We start from the raw sequence: 25644 nt of genomic DNA, 5'->3' as shown, positions 1-25644 counted from the left end.
CCTCTCCTTTCCCCGTGACCCTACCCAGGTGCTCGGCAGGCGCGGTGCGCTCAGCAGCTTGCAGACACCTCCAACAAGCGGCCTCCTCACGCACGCCCCAGGGTAGCCCGGACCTCCGGCCAGGTCCCGGCAGACATGGGCCAAAGGACTCCCGGGGGTTCGCGGTGCCCGCCTGGCCGGTCTGGAGGCGCGCCCAGGCGCTGCCAGGAGGCGGACGCGCGCGCATTCCCCGAGCCGCCAGCAGGGAGCTCCCTTTCGGCTCGGCTCTGCTCGGCTCGGCTCACTCACGCGGCTGCGGGGGGCGGCGCCGCGCTGCGCCGCGCTGCGCTCCAGCCCCGACCGGGCCGGGGCCGCTGGATGCCGCGTCTCGGCGTCTGCTGCCTGGCCGGCGGGCTCCGGCGGCTGGTGAGTGCGGGGCGACGGGGGCGGCCGCTCGGTGGCGGGCCGCGCCGGGCCGGGCCGGGTCGGGGCGGCGGGACGAGCGCGGGCCGCGCGGGCTCCGGGCCCGCCGGCTCCTCCTCCTCCGTCCCTTGGAAGCAGCGGCCCGGACTCCCGGCTCCCGTCCCTGGCGGTGCGCGGAGCCCGGAGCCCGGGAGCGCGGGCCGGCCGGGAGGAGCGAGACGGGGCGCCCGGGTGCCCTGGCCAGCTCGGTGGACGCGGGGAGGCAAGGCTGGGAGGCGCCTAGTTTCGTGGGGGGTCGGAGGAGGTAGACCGGGGCTTTGGAAGAACCCAGGTGACCCGGAGCTGCGGGATGGGGGTGCATGGCCGTGGACGAGAGTGTTGGGGGGCTTCTGAGGGCCCCCTCATAGCCCCCAGACAGACAGACAGAGCGAGCGAGCGAGGGGAAGGCGAACACCTCCGCCGGCCCTTTCTGCTCCTCGCGGCCTTCACCCTCTCCTGGCCAGGCGGACAGCGGGCTCCTGGCGAAGGAGCAGCTGCGAGACAGCTGGCAAAACAATGGAGACCCCGCTTCCCCGGCACCCTCCTCCTGGACACTAGGTGGGGGATGGGAGACTTGGGGGACTCGAGGGTGCAGGTGTCCCCCGTGACTGGCGGCTCACCTCACCTTGCCCTGCCCAGGGGTGGGGTGTGGGTGGGAGGGTCGGACAGACTTCTGCCCCAGGCCTCTTGCCAGAGACCGCCCAGACGCCCCGCCCTACCAACCTGTCATGCCAGTTGTTTCGCCAATGAGGAGGGGAGCTGAGCCGGTTAGCTGCCTTCATGCCCTGTTTGGGGTAGGTTTGGGGTGCCAGCTGCATGGGCAGTGGGGTCCTATTCCTGACTGATAAGGCCTACCGGGCCAGACCACACGTTTGGGCTTTGTTGTGTGTGTGAGTGAGGAGGGGTGAGGGTGGGGAATAGGGGTGTCGCCCTGTTGCAAGGCACGTGTGTCCTGCTGATTAGTTTCAGAGTCTGCCAGCCAGCCGCTGGGGCTTGGGAGTGAATGGGGTGGGGTGAGGAGGGCGGTCAGGTTTTGGCTAGTGGCTGTTGGTCTGGTCCCTGGGCATGTGTTTGGCAGTCTCCTGGTGTTTGCGTGGGCCTGGAGGATGCTTCCTGGGAGGAGTTCTGTGCCCAGGGACTTCCTGCCCTCAGTCTCCCAGAATTATGGAGTGGGGAGTCCCTGTCTCCTTCCCATTTGCTATGGTCTCAGACTGGTTCGCATGGGTCTGATTGGTCCTTTGGAGTTTGTGTTTGGAGTTCTTGGCATGTCTGGGCTGACGAAGCCTCGTAAGTAGCCCTAACCCCAGCCCAGAGTGAACTGTGTGTCTGTGTGTGAGAGTGAGCATGAATGTGTTTGGGAGTGTATGCGAGTGTGACAGGAGTGTGTGTGAGAGCATGCGAGTGTACATGTGATTCTGAGAATAGTGTGTGAATGTGTATGAGAGGGTGTGTGCCCGCCCGTGTGTTGGCCTGTTCTGGGAAATCAACCAGGTGGCTAAGATCATAAACACCTTAACAAGACATTGTCTTAACAAGACATCGGTGGGCTGACAATAGTATAGTCCGACTAGTGGATAGGGGACTCTTGCCTTCCATCAGTTTCATCTCTGGCATCCCATATGGTCCCTTGAGCTCTGCTAGAAATAATTCCTTGACTGCAGAGTCAGGAGTCACCTTTGTGCATTACTAGTGTTGCCAGAAAACAAACAAACAAATGAAGAACCCAGACAGTGAATCTGGAGGTGCCAGATGTGTTTCCTGGGCGTGGAGCCCTTTTCTTTTCTTGGGCAGGTTAGAATCCTGTTGTCATGGCAGTAGGCCCAGGCTTGCCTAATGTTCCCCACCCTTTTTATTCAGGGTGCTTTCTATTTGGGGATATTAAAAGTTGCTCTCCTGAGCTCTCTGGCTTCCTGGCCGACTTCACTGGCTCTTTTTCAATGGCCTGCCATCTCCTCAGCTTCCCCTCTGTCCTTTTGTGATGAGGACTTTCCAGGAAACATCCTCCTGGTTGTTGGACATGACTGGTTATATATAGCCTTGGGTGGAGGTGCACATGTCCATTTGGGGTCGGGGATATTGGAGTTGGGACCTCAATGACAGGAAGACCATGGGGGAAACTATTGTGTGTGGGGAGGAGTTTAAGGGAATGGGAAGAGTGGAAGGTGGGGTGAAGAGGGGGTGTGGGAGGGGACGAATGCTGGTAGTCACTTCCTTTGGGAGCTTTGAACTCTGAACGATGGAGGGCCTGGTGCCTGGCAGCCGAGGATCCATTTTGTTTACCATCTCTGGTCTGGCTCAGGCCCCGGCTCTCCTCAGAAACAAACCCTCCCCCTGAGGATCATGCCCTTTCTGATTCCAGCCTCTGCCTAGAGCTCTCTTCCCAGGCCCAGCTTGAGGCTGCTCTCCAAGGGGTGCATGTTTCTGTAGAAGTTAGGCCTGAAAGCTCTTGGGTCCCACAGACAGAGCCTTGAAAGTGGTGGCAGAAGTGAGACTTGTGTTAAGGAACAATGCACCATCCTGGGCGGTGGAGCAGGGAATTTTGGGGACTTGGTGTGTCACCGACCTCCTCCAAGGTGAGGCCCCACCCTCATCACATCTCCCACACAGGGAGTGGACACCATAAAGTATTTAGAGTATCCAAGTGAGTGGCTCCTGTTGGTGACTATGGGCCGGCCCCAAGCAATGTCCCAGGCCTTTCCTGAGTGAGCGTGGAAGGAGGCAAAGCTGAGGGGCTCTAGCCTAAAGTAGTTTGGAGGTCTGAGGGATGGGCGGGCCCAGCCTCTCCTCTCTTATGTGACATATAGGGATTGTAAAGTGTCATGGTACATTTAAGTTCTTCTTTGGCCCAGCCCCGGGGTGCCTTGACATCTGCTCTGTACCTTAATTACCATTTTCCAAGGTCCCTAGAGGGTGAGGTGGTATCCGGAGATGAGCAAACCTGAAAATCCCCCACCCATGAGGCCCATTCTTTGGAGGTGGAAATCGTGCAGAAGTAACTCAGCTTCAATTCAATTGACATTTGCAGTCCTTTTACAGGCCAGCAGCTGTTTCAATTGTGGCCTGACGATTTTATAGGTCCCAGGGCTCTTTGCCTATGCCAGGTACTTTAGCGTCACTTACAAGGGATTATTTTTATGGTTCTCCGGTATCTAGAGATGCAGATGGGCCCAAGGTCACGCAGCTAGGTGGAGCGAGATTGGAACCCTCAATTTGTGCCTGAGCAGACCAACTCTCTCCCAAAGAGCCCGGAACTTCCTTCCAAGCCAGGTCGGGACTCCCTGGACCCTGGAGAATTTAAGAGTTGAGGCTTCGGAGAGGAGGGACATGCTCAAGGTCACAAAGAAGGTGGGGGTATCGTGGCACGGCATGGGGAACGTTAGTGGAATGTACCGCCCTTGCACCCCAGCTCCGCAAGGGTCTACCGGGGGGCCGCGGGGGATCTGATCTCCCTGGTCCTCCTGCAGGCGCTTCTCCCGCTCTCATTTCTCCAAGTGGCCTGCAGGATCCCTGCGGGGCTGCGACTGGCTGCGTGGGCCCGGTGGCCTGCAAGTGGCCAGGGACCCGGGAGCCGGCCGGGCTGGGCGGGCCGCCGCCGAGGTCATGTGGGAAGTGCAGCCCGGGCAGGGAGCGCACCTGGAGCCCGTGGAGCTCCGGGACTGGACCGGCCTGAGTCACGGGGCGCTGCGGAGCTCAGCGCAGCCTCTACTGGCCGGGGAGACCAGACGAGACGCGCGCCCGGGGTTTGGGGAGCGGCCGGGCCAGGTGCGGCGCCGCCCCGCGACCCGCTGGTGCAGTCGCGGGCGCTCAGCGAGGAGCTCAGGCCCTGGGGGCCGGAGGAAACGGCCGCTCGGGAGGTCAGAGGCCGGGGGAGCGAGGCTGGCTCTCCCGGGAAAGTATTTCCTTTGTATTTATTTATGAGTGTGGTCTGCGGGTGGGGTGAGGGGGACGAGTCCTTTCAAGTAGCCATCCGCAGCGGCCAAAGTCTGGGCGCCCTGGTCTTGGGATTCTAACGTTAGAGTTTCCACTTCCTGGGGTTTCTCTTTTGCCAGCCAACGGCTGGGTGACCCACTTAAATCTGTCTCAGCTTAAAGCCGCAAGACACAGAGGAGATCTATTTTTTAACCGTGTGTCCCCCAAGTCCCTGAAACGTTTGAAGGGTGTGAGATGGCCAGCCGTGAACTATATACTGTTCGCAAACTCCTTAATGTTAAATAAATTGCTTATTGCTTAGTTAAGCTTTGCTTCTCTCTCTCTCTCTTGTCTCTCTCTGTCTCTCTCTGTCTGTCTCTCCCCCCCTCTCCCCCCACTGTGTTGGGGCTGACTCTAGGGCCTCATATAAGGATAATACTGCGCCTTGGAGCTTCATAATCCCTTCTTCCCTCCCTCCCTCTCTTCCATCCATCCTTCCTTCTTTCCTTTTCTTATCTTTCTTTCTTATGAAGGGACCATACGTATTCATTGGGGTCTTGGTTCCATCCTGATGGACAGAGTTGCTTCTTATTTGGTGCGTGGACCATATGATGTGCCAGAGATGGAATCTGGCCTCCTACATGCAAAGAGCTATTTCTCCAATTCCCAACCCCTGTGTTTAAAATTTATAGAATTACATAAGTAACATGTCCATGAAACATTCAGCCTCTAGGAATTGTTATTACACTAGAAAGCTAAAATGTTACCCCTCTTTGCCTGTAGAGAGTAAAACCTCTAAAATCTTTTTGTAACTTTTTAGACTATTAAAAAAGTATTATGGGGCCCGGAGAGATAGCACAGCTGCGTTTGCCTTGCAAGCAGCCAATCCAGGACCAAAGGTGGTTGGTTCGAGTCCCGGTGTCCCATATGGTCCCCCGTGCCTGCCAGGAGCTATTTCTGAGCAGACAGCCAGGAGTGACCCCTGAGCACCGCGGGGTGTGGCCCAAAAACCAAAAAAAAAAAAAAAAAGTATTATGTATGTCTACATTTAAACATGTTACATAAATATGCTTTTTTTTACATAAATATGCTTTACATACATTCTAAAAGTATGTTTTTTGGGGGTCGGGGTTCATACCCATTAGTGCTCAGGGCTTACTTCCGCTCTGTGCTCAGGATGCTTCTGGCTGACTGCGGACCATAGGGGGTACCAGGAATCCAACCCAGGTCAGCTGCATAGAAAGCAAATGCCTACCTGATATTCTATCATTCTGACCCCTAAAAGGTGTTTGTTTGTTTGTTTTTTGGGTCACACCCGGCAGCGCTCAGGGGTTACTCCTGACTCTATGCTCAGAAATCACTCCTGGCAGGCTTGGGACCATATGGGACACCTGGATTTGAACCACCGACCTTCTGCATGTGAGGCAAACGCCTTACCTCCATGCTATCTCTCCGGCCCATATTTTTGTTTTATTTTGTTTTGGGACTACATCTGGGAATGCTCAGGGGCTATTCTTGGCTCTACTCAGGACTCACTCCTGGCCATGCTTGGGTAGACTGTGTGCAAGGCAAGGGCCCTTCTCACTGTATTATCTCTCTTGCCCTAAAAGCATTTTGTATAGGAAATAACGAACATGTAGAAAGTACAATAAAAGTTACACATAGTTCTATTTAAAGTTCATAAAGTTAACACAGCATGAAAGAGCTTCCCAGGTAAATACTCTCCTTGGGTTTTTTTTTTGGGGGGGGGGGAGGGGGGTTTGCTACACCGGGCAGTGCTCAGGAGTTACTTTTGGCTCTGCACTCAGAAATCGCTCCTGGCAGGCTCAGGTGACCATATGAGATGCCAGGGATTGAACCAGGGTCTGTCCCAAGTTTGCAACGTGCAAGGCAAACACCCTACTACTCCAGCGCCATGTAAATGCTCTCCTTGTAAAAAACTAAATCAGGGGGCTGGAGAGATAGCGTACCGTTAGGGCGTTTGCCTTTCATGCAGATGGACGGTGGTTTGAATCCCGGCATCCCATATGGTCCCTTTAGTCTGCCGGGGGCGATTTCTGAGCATAGAGCCAGGAGTAGCCCCTGAGCACTGCTGGTGTGACCCAAAATCCAAACCAAACCAAACCAAACCAAAACAAAATAAATCAATATAGATAAAATATAGGTCTGCTTTAACCCTTGCAAAATTTGCCCCAAAGTAAGCTAATTGTTCTATATGTATGCAAATATTATACATCACATGTTTGTATGCACATATACATAGTTTAAAAACTTGTTAAAGTTAGACTACTCTACAGTGTTTATATCCATTTACAGTGTAATTTAGTCTTTACACGTCAGTCTCTCCACAAATTTATCTCCTCCTTACTAAACCTGCCTAACTGTATATAGTTGAACTATTTCTCTCACAATGAACATTTATATTGACAGAATTTTACTATCACTGACAATGCTGCAAAAATTAATATGTTAATTATGTGAAGAAACCTGTACATGTACTCTTAGTGGAATTGCCTCGCCAAATATTATGTTCATTTAAATATCTTTATTGCTACCACCAACTTGCCTTCCTTGTTACAAGTTTATCCACTTACACCAGCCACTATGGAGGAGACTTCCTGCTTGCCACCCTGATTGATGTTATCACCAGTGGCAGCCTATTTGACTAAGCTGCTCTGTGAAATAAAACAGTACATCTCTGACTGTTATTGATACTGAATGTCTCTTCATCTTTGTTGGCTATTCTTATTTCTGCATGTATGAATTGCAAGATATGGCCCCCAAACTAAATCAAACCAAAAGAAAAAGATTTTATAGCTTGGACCAGGGTTGTGACTCAGTGGGTGGAGTACACACTTAGCATTTATATGAGGCCTAGGTTGATTCCCAGCATCAAATACCCTTCTTTGCCTTTGGTGAGGTACTGGTATAGCCATCAGTACTTCTGGAAGAGTTCCCGTCAAGAAAAGTGCTTTTTACATCTTCTTTTTTTTAACTTTTTTTTGGTTTTTGGGCCACATCCGGTGATGCTCAGGGGTTACTCCTGGCTTGGGGGACCATATGGTAAGGTGGGGGGATTCAACGTAGGTCCGTCCTGGGTCAGCCTTGTGCAAGGCAAACGCCCTACCACTGCTGTGGCCCCTTTACATATTTTTTTGTTGATTTGTTTTTGCTTTTTTTTTGAGGGAGGGGGTCACACCCAGTAGTGCTCAGGGGCTCAGAAATCGCTCCTGGCAGGCTCCGGGGGACCATATGGGATGTCAGGAATCAAACCAGGGTCCGTCCAGGGTTGGCTGCATGCTATTGCTCCGGCACCCATCTTTACATCTTTTAACTCATTCATCACACTTTTGTGCCTAATTATCTATGTACCTTATCATCTCAAGTAAAAAGAAAGAATGTACTTTACTAATACTAAGCACTTGTCTTTTGTTGTTTGTTTTGGGGCCACACCTGGTGATGCTTAGGTTACTTCTGGCTCTGCACTCAGGAATCACTTCTGGCTGTGCTCGGGAACCCTATGGGGTACTGGGGATTGAACCTGTGCTGGCTGCTTTTAAGGCAAGCACCCTACCCACTGTACTGTACTATCACTCTGGTGTGTGTGTGTGTGTGTGTGTGTGTGTGTGTGTGTGTGTGTGTGTGTGATTCAGGCATTGGAGGCATGTTCTCTATTTCTGAGCCATAATCTGGCTTTAGGTAAAATTCTTATTATTTTTATTTATTGTAGTTTGGGGGCCACACCTGGCTGTGCTCATGAATTACTTACTCTTGGCTTTGTGCTCAGGGATCACTCCTGACAGTATTTGTAGACCATATATGGTTCTGGTTCTGGGGATTGAATCTCAGTTGGCTTCATGCAAAGCAAGCACCTAAATCTCTGTAATAGTTCTCTGACACCACAGTAGTATTCTTGATTCCTCTGGGCTAGACATTACTTAATCAGTTTATATACATAATTAGTTCCCAAACCTTATTTGGCAGTTACAGTTATTGTTTTCATTTTATAGATATAGAAACAGGAATCCTAAGTGATTTGTCCTGGGTTTCATAGCTTTTCATTTTTTGCTTTGGGGGCTTTACTTAGCAATACTGATAAACTGCGCTGCCAGAGATGCTCAGGGGACCAAGCAGTGCCACTGATTGAACCCAGGGCTCTGGCATGCAAAGCATGCAGACTAGCCCTTTGAGCTATCTCCCTGGCCCAAGATTACATAGTTTTAAGTGCAGATTTCTTCCTAGGTTGTTAATTGACATGCCTAAGCCCTTTCATTTGGTTAATTAATTAATTTATTTTTGGTTTTTGGGCCACACCTGGTGGAGCTCAGGGGTTATTCCTGGCTCTGTGCTAAGAAGTCGCTCCTGTCAGACATGGGGGACCATATGGGATGCTGGGATTTGAACCACCGTCTATTCAAATCAGCTGTGTGCAAAGCAAATGCCCTATCGCTATCTCTCCGGCCCCTGGTTAATTTATTTTTATATCCCATATATTTTGTAGGTGCTTGATAGATATTTCACCCATTTCATCACAGTACTGAATGAACATTCAGAGACAATAAAGAATATGATAGCCACCACTCCATTCTTCACTAATATTTTACTGTTCTTGCTTTCTCTCTTTCGTTTTTTAATTTTTTCTGCCTTTTTTTTTGTTTGTTTGTTTTTGTGTCATGCCCAGCAGCACTCAGGGTTACTTCTGGCTCTTCATGCAGAAATTATTACTGGCAGGCTCAGGACTATATGGGATGCTGCATCGGCCACATGCAAGGCAAATACCCTACCTGCTGTGCTTTCGCTCCGCCTCTCTCTTGGTTTTTTTGTTTTTGCTTTGGGGCTATACCCAGCAATGCTCAGGAGCTTCTCCCTCTCAGGAATCATTCCCAGAGGTGCTCAAGGGACTGTGCAGTGCTAGGGACTGAACACAAAGTTCCTGCTGCAAAGCATGTGCTTTTGCCCTCTGAACTAGGCACATCTCTGGCCCTGTTTTTACTCACAGATCCCCTGGTCCATCCATCAGTCCTCCTTACATTTGGATGTAAATTTAAAGTAAATTTCAGATCTCAGTATACTTTACTCCAAATACTTTAGCATAACACACATATCATTAACTAGAATTCAGTATTTATTTATAGCTCTTTTTTTTCTGTAAGTCAATATTTCACAATGAAGTGTACAAATCTTAGGTGTGCTACTTATAACCATTGACAAATAAAACACTTGTCAGTCTAAATTCCTATCAAGATATGAATTTTTTTCTCCACATAGTTGTTTCCACTTGACACGTGTTTGAGTTGAGCAGTTCTTGTCCTCAGGATCTTATCTTGTCTTAAAGTAGTAAAGTAGTAAAGCCAGCTTAGTATGTTTTAGTTTTAGTGTTTGATTTTGAAGGCCACCCCGTCAGTGCTTAGGACTTACTTCTGACTCTGTGATCAGGGATTATTCCTTGCAGTGCTCAGGGGACCATAAGAATAGTGGGGTCAAGTTACTTTAGATATATACTCCAATTTATTTACATGGATACCTTAGTTTACATGTTGACCTTCTAGTTACTTAAAGCCTTTATGGAAAAAAAGTAAACAAACAAACAAAACCTTTTTTGGAGCAATATGAGGGGAGAAAAGCAGAAAATGAAGACAGAAAAACTGTGAGGTCACTTTCCCTGTAGAGGGTAAGATGCAGGGCAGCCCAAGGTCTGTAAGAAGGTGACATGACAGGCAGGAGCAATAGTACAGTGGGTAGGTAGGGTTCTTGCTTTGCACAGAGCTTACTTGGCTTCCATTTCATATAGTTCCCCAAGCACTGCCAGGAATGATTCCTGAGCGCAGAGTAGGAGTAAGCCCTGAGCATAGCTGGGTAGCCCCCCCCCCCCTCAAAAAAAGAAGAAAGTCACATTATCCAGGTCTTTTTTTTGGGGGGGACTGGTACATATTTGATGATACTCAGGGGTTACTCCTGGCTTTGTGCTCAGAGATCATTATAGGGTACCATATAGGATGTCAGAAATTGAATCCTAGTCAACTGTGTGCAAGCTTTGCCAGCTGTACTGTCTCGCCTGTCTCCATGACGAGGTTTTTAGTGACTTGGCTCTCTTGTCTTTGGGGAAATGGCTGGGGGCTACTCCCAGCTCTGCATGATGGGGTCACACTCTGAGATACTGAGGATCCAAACCTAGCTTCTCCCTTGAAAAGTATATGCTCTAGAGCCCAGAGGGAAAGCACAGTGGGTAGGGTGTTTGCCTTGCACACGGCTGACCTGGTTTCGATCACTGATATCCCAGATGGTTTCCAAAGCCTGCCAGAAGCGATTTCTGAGGGCAGAGCCAAGAGTGACCCCTGAGTGGCACCGGATATGGCCCTAAAAACCATAAAAGAAAATGATATGCTCTAGCCCATTGCGTTCTCTCTTCAGCTCCTTTGGTGAATTGGCAGGTGGGGAGCTGAGAGCCATGGTTGCTACAGCAGTTGTAGATCTGATCATGGCGGAGGGGCTGCAGCTAGTCAGGTTGGTCAGACACATGTTGCTGGGGAGAACCAGGTCACGGCAGGCCTAACCATGGTAAGGGTCTCCCTCCCCAAGTAAGATAACCAGAAAGTTGGGGGAAAGGGTAACAGGGATGACAGGGAAGAGGTAACTTGTGAGCTGTTTGTGTCTCCCTGTGGATGAGGATGTTTGGGAAGGGCTGAAATGGCCTCAGTCCCTAAAGACTTCCAATGCTGGGATGAATGGTGAGATTTGTTCAGAAAGTTAATACCTAATCTGTGTTTACAGAGTCTTAAATATTTGGAATTTTCAAGTTAGAAAAGACCTAGATCATCTTAACCAAACTTGAACAAAATGACAGGCTTAAGGTTTGTCAGGGATTTTTTGGCAGTTCCGGGCCTCGACACCGGATCCCCTCTTCTCCCTCCCCGCCAGCTCTGTCTGCTGTGATCTGACTGTCCTTCCTGTTGGCTCTGCTGCCACTGAGGGGCAAGCTTTGGCCTGAAATTACTTCCCAGGGACCTTTCCACCCTGAAGATTCTAGAATTCTGGGGCCTGATTTCCGTTGATACTGCTCAGCTAGCTGGCCTCCAGCAAAGAAAGGACCAAGATTGGGTCAAGATTGGAGTGTGAGTTGGAGACATCCCCCCATCTCCATATCCGCAGTACAGGGATATTAATTTCTCCTACACGTCTCCAGATCCATCCTCGAAACCAGCTTTCTCTGATTGTGAGGGAGTAATAAGGGGGAGGAAGTGTCTGAATTGTCTGAGCCCCGACCTCATCAGTATTCAGGAGGAGGAAAACTCCCCCATGTCTAGGCTCTGCCCTGTCAGGAGGATTCCTACTGCTGAGCACTCCCCCACTCAATTCTGTGCTGACCTAGCTGGCCTAGGCTGCCCTTATTCTTTCTGCCTCTTGGGCCCTAGATTTCTTGTCTTTCTCCACGTAGATCCTGTGTGTGGAATTGAGAAGCAAAGAGATTCAGAGAGGACTTTGTTTTACCAGATAGAAACTCAGGTCAAGGGGAACAAGGCTGCCTGCTAGATCTACAAGGAGCCAGTGACAAGGCCAGATTTTCTACCTCTTTGGATGTGCCTTACAACTAAAGATTTTTTTTTTTTACAATTGTCCAGTTCAGTCAGAGAACCTCTACCCACATAGGGCTATTAATAACTACAGTGTGGTTAGTCTGAATTGAGGCATAGCCTAAATGTAAACTACACACTGGATTTGGAAGATGTAACAGGAAAAAGAATGTAAAAATATTTCATTATTGTCTATGTAGATTGCATGTTGAGATGATGGATTTAGAATATATTTACATATAATAAAATATATCATTAAAGTTAATTTCACGGGGGGCCGGTGAGGTGGCGCTAGAGGTAAGTTGTCTGCCTTGCAAGCGCTAGCCAAGGCGTCCCATAGGGTCCCCCCAAGCCAGGGATAATTTCTGAGCACTTAGCCAGGAGTAACCCCTGAGCATCAAACGGGTGTGGCCTAAAAGCAAAAAACAAAACAAAAGAAAAGTTAATTTCACTATTTCTTTTTACTTTGTGGAGCTCGGGGGTTACTCCTGGATCTGCACTCAGGAATTAGTTCTGGTTGGTTCATTTCGGGGGACCATATGGGTGCCAGGGAATCTAACCGGGGTTGGGGTCAGCTGAGCGCAAAACAAACACTATTGCTCTGGCCCCTGTTTTTACTTTGGGGGGGGCAGACCCAGTGGTGCTCGGGTTTTACTTCTGGCTCTGCATTCAGAAATTGCTCCTGGTAGGCTCTGGACCATTTGGGATGCCGGGGATCAAACTCAGGTTGGCCATTTGCAAGGCAATACCCTACCTACTGGGCTATCATTCTGGTCCCTCCTTTTACTTTTTTAGTATAACTGCTTGAAAACTTTTTTTTTTTTAGTTAGTTTTTGGGCCACATCCAGTGATACTTGGGGTTATTCCTGGCTCTGTGCACAGGAACAATTCCTGGTAGTGCTGGAAGGACTAAATGGGATACTCAGGATCATTACCCAGGTCGGTCACATGAAAGGCAAGTGCCCTACTTGCTGCACTGTCACTTTGGCCCCATGACCATCTTTTTTTGAGGGGAGATTGGCAGATGCTGGTGTTAGTCTGGGCTTGGGATTTGGAGGTTGTTCCCAACAGTTCTTAGGGGATGGGAATTGAAATACAGTTTTTGGTTTCTTTATTTCTGGGTGACATCCCATCCAGGGGATGGAAATTGAACCTAGGGACTCACACATGCAAGGCTAATATTCTCCCACTGTGCCATATCCCAGCCATAAAATACCTTTAGTTGCATTTGTGACTTTTAGTGTGAGTGTGAGTGTGTGTGTGTGTGTGTGTGTGTGCCACACCTGGTGGCACTCAGGAGTTACTACTCCCAGCTCTCTGCTCAGGCAGGCTTGGAACCATATGGGGGACCAGGGATCAAACAGGTTTCATCAAGGTATACGACCTACCTGCTGTGCTATCGCTCCAGCCCTATCTATTATTATATTTGTTTTGTTTTGTTTTGTTTTTTTGATCACACCCAGCAGTGCTCAGGGGTTACTCCTGGCTCTATGCTCAGAAAAGTCCCGCTGGTAGGCATGGGGGACCATATGGGATGCCGGGATTTGAACCGCCGTCCTTCTGCATGAAAGGCAAACGCCTTCCCTTCATGCTATCTCTCCGGCCCCTATATTATTATATTTCTATAGGAAGCATTTTGGTAGAAAGGACCCAAATCCATATGGGACAGCTGACAACCAGGAACATGAGGGTTGAAAGTTTCTGGTCTCAATGTCCTCCTAGTCCTTATACGTGGATTGGGGGTCCCTCTCAATGGAGTGGGGAGCGAAGGGCTCTTTTTTTGATTATAGAATGGGGTATGGAGAGATAAAAGCTCTCTCTAGGGTCTTCTCAGAGGTTATTTCTAGGAGGGGTGAGCTTCTAGTTCCTGTGTCTGGATCAGAGGGAGGAAGGCCTTCGTGGAGAGAGAAAAAAAAATGGCATCTAATTTCTTTTTTTTTTTTTGGTTTTTGGGCCACACCCGGTGACGCTCAGGGGTTACTCCTGGCTATGCGCTCAGAAGTCGCTCCTGGCTTGGGGGACGCCGGGGGATCGAACCGCGGTCCGTCTCCTAGGCTAGCGCAGGTAAGGCAGGCACCTTACCTCGAGCGCCACCGCCCGGCCCCCGGCATCTAATTTCTAATTAGGTGCTATGGCCTACTTCTACTTCATGGTCACTGCCGGTTGGATAAATAAAAGTGCTCTCAACTCCACCTCCACCAGGTTTTTCTCAAACCTGTCCCCATTGTTTAGTGTGGAGGGATGGTTATGCCTTGGCACCTTGGGAACACCTGCCCTGGAGCTGGGGTTTTCTTTTTAGTAACTACAGACGTTCTTCCTGAGGCTATATTTAGGGTCTCGGGAAAAGGATGTGAGTTTTTCAGGATCCTGTTTATCTAGTGACCCACCCCCACCGCACAGCTGTCTATTCAGTGCATCCGGAACTTCCTTTCCTTCTCTCTGTGTTTCATTTTGGGTGCTCAGGTCCTGAGAAGAGCATGGTATTGGCCACTGAGTCCCTGCAGTGCCACTTAGTACTGCTGTGTCAACTACCTTATCCTTTTTTCTGACTCCTGTTATTCTTGTTTGTAAAGTAGAAATGATGCTCTTGACCTCTTAAAGATGGCTTGAAGGGGCAGGGCGGTGGCGCTAAAGGTAAGGTGCCTGCCTTGCCAGCACTAGCCTAGGACGGACCGCGGTTCGATCCCCCGGTGTCCCATATGGTCCCCCAAGCCAGAAGCGACTTCTGAGCGCATAGCCAGGAGTAACCCCTGAGCTTACGGGTGTGGCCCAAAAACAAACAAAATAAATAAATAAATAAATAAAGATGGCTTGAGGTTCCAATGATGCCTGCTGTTTTGTGTGGCATGTGGACTCACCCAGTGTGGCCTTTCTGAGCACCTCTGCCAGGCAGATGCTGCTCTGGGGATGACAGACTTAGGTAAGAATCCTGGAGTATAGACGTGGCCTTAACAGGCACATGTACAGACCCCTTCCATTGACCTTTATGTTGGTTTGGAAGCCACACCCAGCAATACTCCTGGCTCTGTACTCAGGAATCACTCCCAGAGGTACTGCAAAGCATGAGCTCAATCTGTTGTACTATCTCTTTGGCCCTGTAGCAGCTTTTTTGTTTGTTTGTTTGGGGCACACCTGGCAGCTCTCAGGTTACTCCTGGCAGGCTCATGGGACCATATGGGATGCCAGGGATTGAACCCGGGTCGGCCTGCATGCAAGGCTAACATCCTACCCACTGTGCTATCACTGCATCAGAATCTTTGTTTTTTTTTTTTTTTTTTGGTTTTTGGGCCACACCCGTAAGCTCAGAGGTTACTCCTGGCTATGTGCTCAGAAGTCGCTCCTGGCTTGGGGGGACCATATGGGACGCCGGGGGATCGAACCGCGGTCCATCCTACGCTAGCGCTTGCAAGGCAGACACCTTACCTGTAGCGCCACCTTCCCGGCCCCTTTTGTATTGTTTTGTGTTTTTTTTTTTTGCATCAGAATCTTAAATCAAGTTTCAAGTTATATCTCCCAGGAGAACAGATTCCTAGTTATCTCTTCCATCTGCTTAATTCGGGAGAATTCAGAGCCTTATTCAAACTTTTGGAAAATTGGGATAATGATTCAATGTTAAAGGGATACAAAGAACAGGAACACTACTGCTTTGAAAAGAACCCCAAACCTCAAACTAGCCCTCAAGGAATCGTGCTCCTTAGTGCAAATTAGAGACCCAGGAAGAAACTGAACAATCTTTATTTTTTTTTTTTCTGTTTGTAGCAGCCAGGTGGGATACAAAAGCCCCAAACTGAGCACTGATAATCCTCCAGGGGTGCCACCCCTAAAAGAAGCCGACGTTTCACCATGTTTAACCTCATGAAGAAGGACAAAGATGGAGGGCGGAAGGAGAAGAAGGAGAAGAAGGAGAAAAAGGAGCGGATGTCAGCTGCAGAGCTGCGGAGCCTGGAGGAGATGAGCTTGAGGAGAGGCTTCTTCAACCTCAACCGCTCCTCCAAGCGGGAGTCGAAGACGCGCCTGGAAATCTCCAACCCCATCCCCATCAAGGTGGCCAGCGGCTCTGACCTGCACCTGACGGACATCGACTCGGACAGCAACAGGGGCAGCATCATCCTGGACTCGGGCCATCTCAGCACAGCCAGCTCCAGCGATGACCTCAAGGGCGAGGAGGGCAGTTTCCGGGGTTCTGTGCTGCAGCGGGCTGCCAAGTTCGGTTCCTTGGCCAAGCAGAACTCCCAGATGATTGTCAAACGCCTCTCTTTCTCCCAGTGGAGCCGGGATGAGAGCGCCTCCGAGACCTCCACGCCCTCGGAGCACTCGGCAGCCCCGTCCCCGCAGGTGGAGGCCAGGACACTGGAGGGACAACTGATGCAGCACCATGTAGCAGGCATTCCTCGATCTGGGCCCCGCTCCCGAGTCCCCGAGCTGGTGACTAAAAAGTTCCCAGCTGACCTGCGCTTACCTGGCGTGGTGCCCCCGCCACCCCCTGCCCTCCGGGAGCTGGAGCTGCAACGAAGGCCCACCGGGGATTTTGGCTTCTCCCTGAGGCGCACCACCATGCTGGACCGGAGCCCCGAGGGTCAGGTCTATAGGAGGGTGGTTCACTTTGCCGAGCCCGGAGCCGGTACCAAGGACCTGGCCCTGGGGCTGGTGCCAGGTGATCGGCTGGTGGAGATTAACGGGCACAACGTGGAGAGTAAGTCCCGAGATGAGATTGTGGAGATGATCCGGCAGTCTGGGGACAGCGTGCGGCTCAAGGTACAGCCCATCCCAGAGCTCAGTGAGCTGAGCAGGAGCTGGCTTCGGAGCTGCGAGGGCCCCCGCAGGGAGCCAGCTGAGGTGAGTGTCTCCCTGGGCTTCAGAGAGGGGAGCTGGCTGGGGAATGGGAACATTGCCGACCCTGCTACTTGAGCAGGTAACTACAGAACCCAGCACTGTTGTCAAGATGTGGGCGCATGTTTGGGGAAAGCTGGTACTCTCTGGACTTTGTGAGGGTCGCTTATCTGGCATGTGGGAAGGCCCCACAGAGGAGTCTCAGCAGGGCGGCAGATGCATTTGATTCTAGCTTCTGAGCAGAAGGCTGAGTCGAGCCTTTCTCTGGGTACAGTGTTTTCTGAATCCTAATGTGGGGGCACAAGCCACTTATTTGAGAGACATTCTGGAGTGAAATATTGAATTTCCCTGTTATTTAGCTTTTTAAGGTTAAGAGACATTTCAAAACTGGGTTGTGTAGACCTTCTGCTACATTGGTCAGCGCTCCTGGAGTGAGAATGGTCAGGGAAGGCACAGGGAAGGGCCATATTCATCAAGCATGGAGGACCATATTCATCACATTGGTTAAGATATTTCATTCCGGGCCCGGAGAGATAGCACAGCGGCGTTTGCCTTGCAAGCAGCCGATCCAGGACCAAAGGTGGTTGGTTCGAATCCCGGTGTCCCATATGGTCCCCCGTGCCTGGCAGGAGCTATTTCTGAGCAGACAGCCAGGAGTAACCCCTGAGCACCGCTGGGTGAGGCCCAAAATCCAAAAAAAAAAAAAAAAAAAAAAAAAAGATATTTCATTCCGGGGAACCATTGTAAGCATTGAAGCTGGGAAGTGATCCATCTGATTTATAAAGATCATTGGGGCTCCACTGAGTATCACCTCTCCTGAATAGAAAGAAGAAAAAACAAGTCTCTGGAAAAGAGCTAGGATTGAGTCTGTAGAGATAGTGTGACTTAACCATATCTGAGACCCGGACTGTCATCTCAGGCACACAAAAGGGCCCAGAAGTGGGTGACACAGGGACAGAGGAGGTTCAGATTTGTAATAAGAGTGTTTCTCCAGGGAATTAGAGATCACTGATCCAGGGGGCATAATGACTGGCTCCAAATCAGTTTATAATATTCTGCGTAAGGAATGCTCTTGAGGGTCAGAGAGATAGTACAGGGCACTTGTCTTGCATGCAGTTGACCCGAATTTAATTCCCATCATCCTATATGGCCCAGCAAGCTCTGTCAGGAGTGATTCCTGATCACAGAGCCAGGAATAAACCCTGAGCGCAGATGATATGACCCCAAAATCAAAAAAATAAAAAGATTGCATATGATAGACAAGTTGACCTCTGACCTCCCTCTCTGCCAGGATGTGGAGATTTTAAAACTGTTCGGAGCTGGCCTCTGTAGCCTGAACAGTATACAGCCTGGGCAGGACCTTTTCAGTACTAAGTGACCAGCCAGATGTGCCAGAGTCTAAAGTACGCGGAAATGCTAAGGAAACAGTCAGATTCTGGCACTGTGTCTTCTGGGAGGGGCCCAGGGTGCTCAGGGCTGCCTAGCCCACAGCATATCAGGCCAGGAACAGGGGATTAAACTCTGGCAGGAAGCATGGAAGTTCTAGACCTTTCTTTTGCCCAGGAATGGTTGGGGTCAGGCAGCTCAGGAAAGGGGAATTAAGTGGAAGCAAGATTATGGAATTCAAGGAAGGGCCTGGACTTGTTTATTTCAGAAACATACATGGAGCACACCAGGCTGAGCTAACTCAGGGAGCTATGGCTTAGAGGGAGTGTCTTTCTTTTTCTTTTCATTCCTTTTTCTTCTCTTTATCTTTTTTTCTTTTTGTTTTGGGGCCACACCTGGTGGTACTCAGGGCTTATTCCTGTTCTGTGCTCAGGGGACCTTATGGGTTATGGGGTGCTGGGCATGAAACCTGCATATAAAGCAAACACTCTACCCATTGTATAATTCTCTGGCCTTCTTCCTTCCTTCCTTCCTTCCTTTTTATTTCTTTCCTTCTTTATCTTTCTCTTTATTTCCTTTCTTTCTCTTTATTTTCTTCCTTCTTTATCTTTCTCTTTATTTTCTTTCTTTCTCTTTATTTTCTTCCTTCTTTACCTTTCTCTTTATTTCCTTTTTATTTTCTTCCTTCTTTATCTTTCTCTTTATTTCCTTTTTCCTTTCTCTTTATTTCCTTCATTCTTTTATCTTTCTCTTTATTTCCTTTTATTCATTTATTCTTTCTCTTTATTTCCTTTCTTTCTCTTTATTTTCTTCCTTCTTTATCTTTCTCTTTATTTTCTTTCTTTCTCTTTTTTTCTTCCTTCTTTACCTTTCTCTTTATTTCCTTTTTATTTTCTTCCTTCTTTATCTTTCTCTTTATTTCCTTTTTCCTTTCTCTTTATTTCCTTCATTCTTTTATCTTTCTCTTTATTTCCTTTTATTCATTTATTCTTTTTCCTTTATTTCCTTCCTTCCTTTCCTTCTTGCATTCTTTTTTTTTGGGGGGGGTCACACCTGGCAGTGCTCAGGGGTTACTCTTGGCTCTATGCTCAGAAATCACTCCTGGAAGGCTCGGGGGACCACATGGGATGCCGGGATTTGAACCACCGACCTTCTGCATGCAAGGCAAACACTGCCTCCATGCTATCTCTCCGGCTCCTCTTCTTCCATCCTTTCTCTTCTCTTTCTTTCTCTCCTCTCCCTTTTACTTTCCTTCTAATCCAGGTCTCACACATGCAAGCCCAGTGCTCTACTACTGAGCCACATCCCCAGCCCCAAGGGAGCAGACTTTCACTTAGGACCAGTCAGACCATGTTGCAATGTCTGTCTACTTTCTCCCAGACTAACATGGCATTTAACAGATGGAATTTTCTTCTTCAACAATGAGTCCCCTAGAGGTTTGTTGCCAGCTCCCTGCTGAACCACAAGTACAGGCCTCCCTGGGACCTTGGGCCTGGCAGCCCAGATGCTGTTTATAATACAGGGATCATCCTGGCATCTCATGTTTCCCGGCCACCCTCCCTTCACAGCTAAGCTGCTGCTCTGCCATCCCTGGGGAAGTGGGTGGTTTAGGTTGGGAGGTCCTGGTAGATTCCATAGTACAGCTGATATCCCTGACATGATACTTGCTCTGTCCCTCTTGGGGCAAGCCCAAGAGGTGCCCAAAGGATGATTTCCTTAGGTTGATGTCTGGGGTATCTGCCAAAGGAGAATCCATCTTTATGAGTTTCCTAGAGCCACTTGACAGGAGGAGAGGGAATAGAGAAGCCCTGTATCTATTCTTCCTCAATGATGATGGGGACTGAGGGTGCAGCAGATGGGTGCAGATGAAGCTGGGTTTTCCCGGGACAGCCGGGCTGGTGTGGGAGTGCCGCCGCCTCTTCTGCGGCTCTCACTGCTATCTCCTTCTCTTCCTCCCACTCCAGCTCTTGCTGCTTTCTTGGCAGTGGTTCTAACCCCAGTTTATGCCAAGAAAAGAATCTTCCCACCTCTTCCCAGCTCCTGGTCGAAGTACCCTGGCAATGTTAGCCCCATAGGGGCAGCTCTGCGTGGCTACCCTGCCTGTCTGGCAGGTCATCAACTGTGTCCACACATTACTCTTCTAGGGAAGTTCTGGGTGCTGTGACTAGTCCTCTGCCCCACAACTCTTCCCCTTAGCCTACTTGAAAGTCCCTAGGGAGAAACAGCCCCAAGAGGTTGCTGCTATATGTGGCGTGTCCATAGAGCTTACACCTCTTTTTTTGTGCCTTGTTATACCAGGTGGAGCAGGGAGGAACCACAGAGTTCAGAATGACTCAGGCCCTCACTCCTCAGCAGACCTCTGAGAAGTGGCATTTCCACCATCTATTTTTTTTCACTTCTCTATTTGGGCAGCAGGTGTCAGCTTCTAGGTGGGCCAGGTCCTGGGATCCAGTAGCCAGCAGCATATGTGTCCCAGCTCAGTCTACAGGAAGACACAGCCAAGTCCAGACAAAATCAGTGTTGCTGAAAAGGCTGAGTGGGGGACCACAGAGGAGTGGGGAGTACAGAATTTCCACCTGTACTGGGGCACGCTGGCATGTAGGTAGATGAATGAAGGGAAGGTAGGTTCTAGTAGACACATGCCTTGGAGGCCTGGAGGTTGGAGAGAGGAGGGCACACTTGGAGAGTAGATGTGGGGGACTGTAAGCAAGGATTGCATTTTGTCCGATATAGCCGGAGAGATCAGTCGGGACCAGGTCACCAAGGCCCAGGGAAGCCATGCAAAGGAATGTGAGCTTTGACCTAAAGGCATTGAAACAGTTCCATCAGCAATTGATAGAAGCAGATTGAGAGAATTTCCCTGACTACTTGTGGAAAATGCTCTCCAAATAGCCAGGAGTTCTGTGGGTGAGTGGTCAGAGCAAAGGAGAGTGGAGGTCTGGATTGGGGAGAGGTGAGGGAGTTGAAATGCGCACCGTGATCTTGGTGACCCACACATTTGTGGATGGAGGGGCAGTCACATTTCACTGCCATGTTTGGGAGAAGGAGAGTTCCTTTCTTGACTCAAGAAAAGCATTTGGGGGCCATCAGTAATTCTTTTAAGAATTACTCTTTTTGGAGGCAGAGTTCTCTGAGTGTGGTGAGATGAACCTCCCCACTGCCAAGATAGCTGGAAGGGTCCATGCACGAGGGAGGCCTAGGTTCAGTCCCTAGCACTGCATGGTTCCCCTCTCCCCCATCCTTCTAGCAGCTATGGGTGTGGCCTCCAAATCAAAACATACATAAAAACAAAGCCTCTTATTCTATGAGTTTGAGCATGGGAGTGGGGGTCATCAGTGCCTACTGAGTGAGGGTGTAAGCAAAGAGAGAACTAGGGCTAGTCTGTTTGGATCTCCATTTTGGGGATAGGTGGGTTGTCTAGGAAAGCAGGATTTTTCTGCAGAGTTCAGGGAATCCCCTTGGCTAAGCCTTGGCTGATGTGAGAGCCAGAGGCTCTGACCCACATGAGAGTCCCACAACTTGCCTGCATTTTGGAGGCTGTGGTAGGAGAGGAAAGTTGGGGGTCCTCTCTTCTTCCCTGTCCAGTCAGTCTCCCGAGCCCTTGGGAACAGCCCACTGCACACTTGAGATCTGCTCCTATCTAATGAGATAGTTCCTTCGTTGAGCCTTGGGATTTGCACTCAGACACACTAAGTTCCTTTAGAGATTGTCTGTCTAGATCAGTGTTTTTCAACTTTTCCCTGATTGTGCTCTTGTTCCGACCTTATTTTCTTCCTGTGAAAGGACCATCCCACCCCCACCCCAGAGCCCCCATCCTGCTGGTTGGCCCGCTAGTCTCTTGCTGTGGCTCCATTTATGAAACTTAACTTGTGGCCCTTTTGGAATATCTTGGGAGTCCCCAGAGAGTTATATGTAGCCATGTTTCCCCAGGCTATGAAACACTGATCTAAAGCACTACGCTCAGGAGAGGAATCAGTACTGTGGAAAGAGCGTATGGACTTTGGAGTCTTAAAAACCAATGTTTGCATTTTACTAAAATTACTGAACCTTTCTCAGCTTTTATTCATTTTCTTAAACATTTAACAAAGTCTCCTTAAGGACTGTAAAAGGGTACTGGGAGCAACATAAATAAGCATAATCTCTCCTTGAGGATGCCCAGGAGGCAGCAAGCATCCTGAATACCATCCACTTCCTTCCTTCCTTCCTTCCTTTCTTCCTTCCTTCCTTCCTTCCTTCCTTCCTTCCTTCCTTCCTTCCTTCCTTCCTTCCTTCTTCCCTTCCTCCCTCCCTCCCTCCCTCCCTCCCTCCCTTCCTTCCTTCCTTCCTTCCTTCCTTCCTTCCTTCCTTCCTTCCTTCCTTCCTTCCTTCCTTCCTTCCTTCCTTCCTCCCTCCCTTCCTTCCTTTTCCTCCCTCCCTCCCTCCCTTCCTTCCTTCCTTCCTTCCTTCCTTCCTTCCTTCCTTCCTTCCTTCCTTCCTTCCTTCCTTCCTCCCTCCCTCCCTTCCTTCCTTCCTTCCTTTTCCTCCCTTCCTCCCTCCCTCCCTCCCTCCCTCCCTCCCTCCCTCCCTTCCTTCCTTCCTTCCTTCCTTCCTTCCTTCCTTCCTTCCTTCCTTCCTTCCTTCCTTCCTTCCTTCCTTCCTTCCTCCCCCCATCCTTCCTTCCTTCCTTCCTTCCTTCCTTCCTTCCTTCCTTCCTTCCTTCCTTCATCCCTCCCTCCCTCCCTTCCTTCCTTTTCCTCCCTCCCTCCCTCCCTCTCTTCCTCCCTCCCTCCCTCCCTCCCTCCCTCCCTCCCTTCCTTCCTTCCTTCCTTCCTTCCTTCCTTCCTTCCTTCCTTCCTTCCTTCCTTCCTTCCTTCTTTCCTTCCTTCCTTTTCTTTCTGTGGTACTCAGAGGTTACTCCTAGCTTTCCACTCCAGCATTATTCTTGGCAGTGCTCAGACGGGCATAAGGGCTGCCAGGGATCAAATCCAGTTTGGGCATGTGCAAGGCAAAGGTAATTGTCTTATCCTCTGTACTCCCTCCGGCCCTATTCACTTATTCTATTGAATATCCAGAGGATAGGAGGGTAAAGTGGCCAGATCTATTAGGGAGAAGGGTTCATAGTTGGAAGAGGAAGTCGCTATTTAAAAACAAACACATCTAACTGTATTGTTACTCCCAGTTGTGCTCAGGAGATCAAGTGGTGTTTGGAATTGAGCCTCAGCCTCCTGCATGCAGAGCATGTGCTCAACCCATCTAGTGCTCTTTCAGTCCTTGTTTTCCATTTCTTCTGTATCTTTTTCCTTTATATTCTTTTCTTTTTATTTAAACATTGTGTGTGTGTGCACACGCACAGAGCTAGGAGTAACCTCTGATTATTTCCAGGTGTAGTCCAATAACAAACAAACAAAACAATTTTTTGTTTTAGTTCATACCCTGTGGTGCTCAGGGCTTACTTCTGAGTGGGTTCAGGGGACCATATCTGCTGCTGTGGATCAAACCCAGGTTGACTTCTACAAGACAAACTCCATACTCATTATACTATCTCTCCAGAACTCCACCCTTTTTTTCCTTTGGAAGTGCAAGGTCCTTCCCATGCAAGGCACTTGCTTTTCCCCAGAGACATATCCCAGGCCCTTGAGAGGAACTGATTCTTGATCTCTGTATCTGGGGGCCTTGTTCTATCCTGTGAGAATCTGAGAAGTCTAATCAGAGGATGAATTTGCTCTAGATATCTGAGGAGACAAGGTTATGGCTAAAGTGGTGGAGCAGCTGGGCACTGCATGAGTTCAGGAGTTTTAAAACAGAGGTTTTTAGCCCTTTTTTATCTATAAAATGTGGTTTTATTTATTATTATTATTATTATTATTATTATTATTATTATTATTATTATTATTATATTTGGTTTTTGGGTCACAGCCGCTGTACTCAGGGGTTACTCCTGGCTCTGCACTCAGAAGTTGCTCCTGGCAGGCTCGGGAACCATATGGGATGCCGGGATTCGAACTGGGGTTCGTCCTGTGTTGGCCGCATGCAAGGCAAATGCCCGACTGCTGTGCTATCACTCCGACTAAAAAGTGACTACCCACTGGTAGTTGAAGAATCACTGTTCTAGATGCTTTTTTTGCTAACACATGACATATATCCTTTAAAGGGATTTGACAACAATAAAACTTTGTGTGGGTTTTTTTAAGGGGGTTCCACATCTGACAGTGTTCAGGACTTATTCCTGGCTCTGCTCAGGGGATCTCCACTGGCAGTGCACAGGGGATCATATGTGGTGATGGGTATTGAAGCTGGGTTGGCTGTGTACAAGGCAAGTGTCTTAACCCTTGTGCTATCTTTCCGAGCCTTTTATTTTTTTGGTTTTTGGTTTTGGGGCCATACCCAGCAACGCTCAAGGGTTAGTCCTGGCTCTGTGCTCAGAAATTGCTCCTGGCAGGCTAGGGGGACCATATGGGATGCCAGGGATCGAACCCACGTCCATCCTGGGTCGGCCACATGTAAGGCAAACATCCTACCAATGAGCTATCATCACTCCAGCCCCTCAGCCATTTTTACTTCATTTGATGTCAGAGCTTTATTTTTTTATTTTTTGGTTTTTGGGACACACCCTGTGACAAGGGGTTACTCTTGGCTATGGGACACTGGGAGATCAAACTGCAGTCCGTCCTAGATTAGCATGAGCAAGGCAAATACCCTTTCGCTTGTGCCGCTGCTCTGGCCCCTGATGCCAAAGCTTTAAACATCCATAACATCAGAGTCTAAGCAAATGAATGCTCTGGCTTGGGCCTCAGAATGGAACCCCCAAATGAAGACCTTTTTGCTAATATGGGGCCAATGGGTGGATACCAAGGATGTGAGAGGAGTGGTGGGTGAATGATTTTTGGGAGACTTCCTAACCTAGATCCATGGTGTGCTAGGGACCCGCAAGCTTCGCTAGTGGTCTCCATTATGGTCTGCTACCCGTGCTCTCCCTCCTCAGAGGTGCCTTGCTCCTCTTCCCTGAGATGTTGGGTGAACTGTGCCCCAGGATCCTTCCACTAAGCCTGTGGTAAAGGGCACAGGGCCCAGGCCTCACTGAACAGGGTGAGGAACATATCATAATCTTTGGCACAGTGTGGAGCCCTGGTGTGGGAATGGGACAGCCACTGAAGCACCTCAGCCTGGTCTCAATCCCCTCCCACTCACCCCGATAGCCCAGCCACCCTGTCCTATGCTCCCTTCTAATCTTTCTTATTTACTTTGAAATGGTTCTGGAAAATACCAGATAGGCAAACACCCAGCCTGGGGGTGGGTGAGGAGTGGGGTGAAGGGGAGTATGTGGCGGGTGGGAACACAACTATTTTAAAAATGCTGCAAATCTTTGCAGCATTTCCCAGAAACCACAAGCACGCGTGCTGCCTGCCAGCGGGGCTCTTGCCACCCCACTTCGCTAAGCCACTGGATTCTCCTCACTGGGCCTGAGGTGCAGAGCAGCATCTGGGAGGTGGGGAGTGGTGACCCAGTTGAGGTGGGGGCTCCCATACTG

General features: G+C 49.5%; 1 protein-coding gene across 1 annotated transcript in view; it reads left to right on the top strand.

The window, feature by feature from the left end:
* Nucleotides 1–304: 304 nt before the first annotated feature.
* The window catches only part of MYO18A (myosin XVIIIA), a 120928-nt gene continuing 95588 nt past the window's right edge, over nucleotides 305–25644 (top strand). Inside the window, 2 exon segments of the mRNA XM_049789422.1 lie at nucleotides 305–405; nucleotides 15681–16757. Coding sequence (XP_049645379.1) covers nucleotides 15765–16757 — 993 coding nt within the window. The 5' untranslated portion in view covers nucleotides 305–405; nucleotides 15681–15764.

The sequence above is a fragment of the Suncus etruscus genome, chromosome 1, assembly GCF_024139225.1.
Source record: "Suncus etruscus isolate mSunEtr1 chromosome 1, mSunEtr1.pri.cur, whole genome shotgun sequence".
Lineage (NCBI taxonomy): Eukaryota > Metazoa > Chordata > Mammalia > Eulipotyphla > Soricidae > Suncus > Suncus etruscus.
Note: the sequence above shows the minus strand (reverse complement) of the source record. Positions and strands in the feature narration are given on the sequence as shown.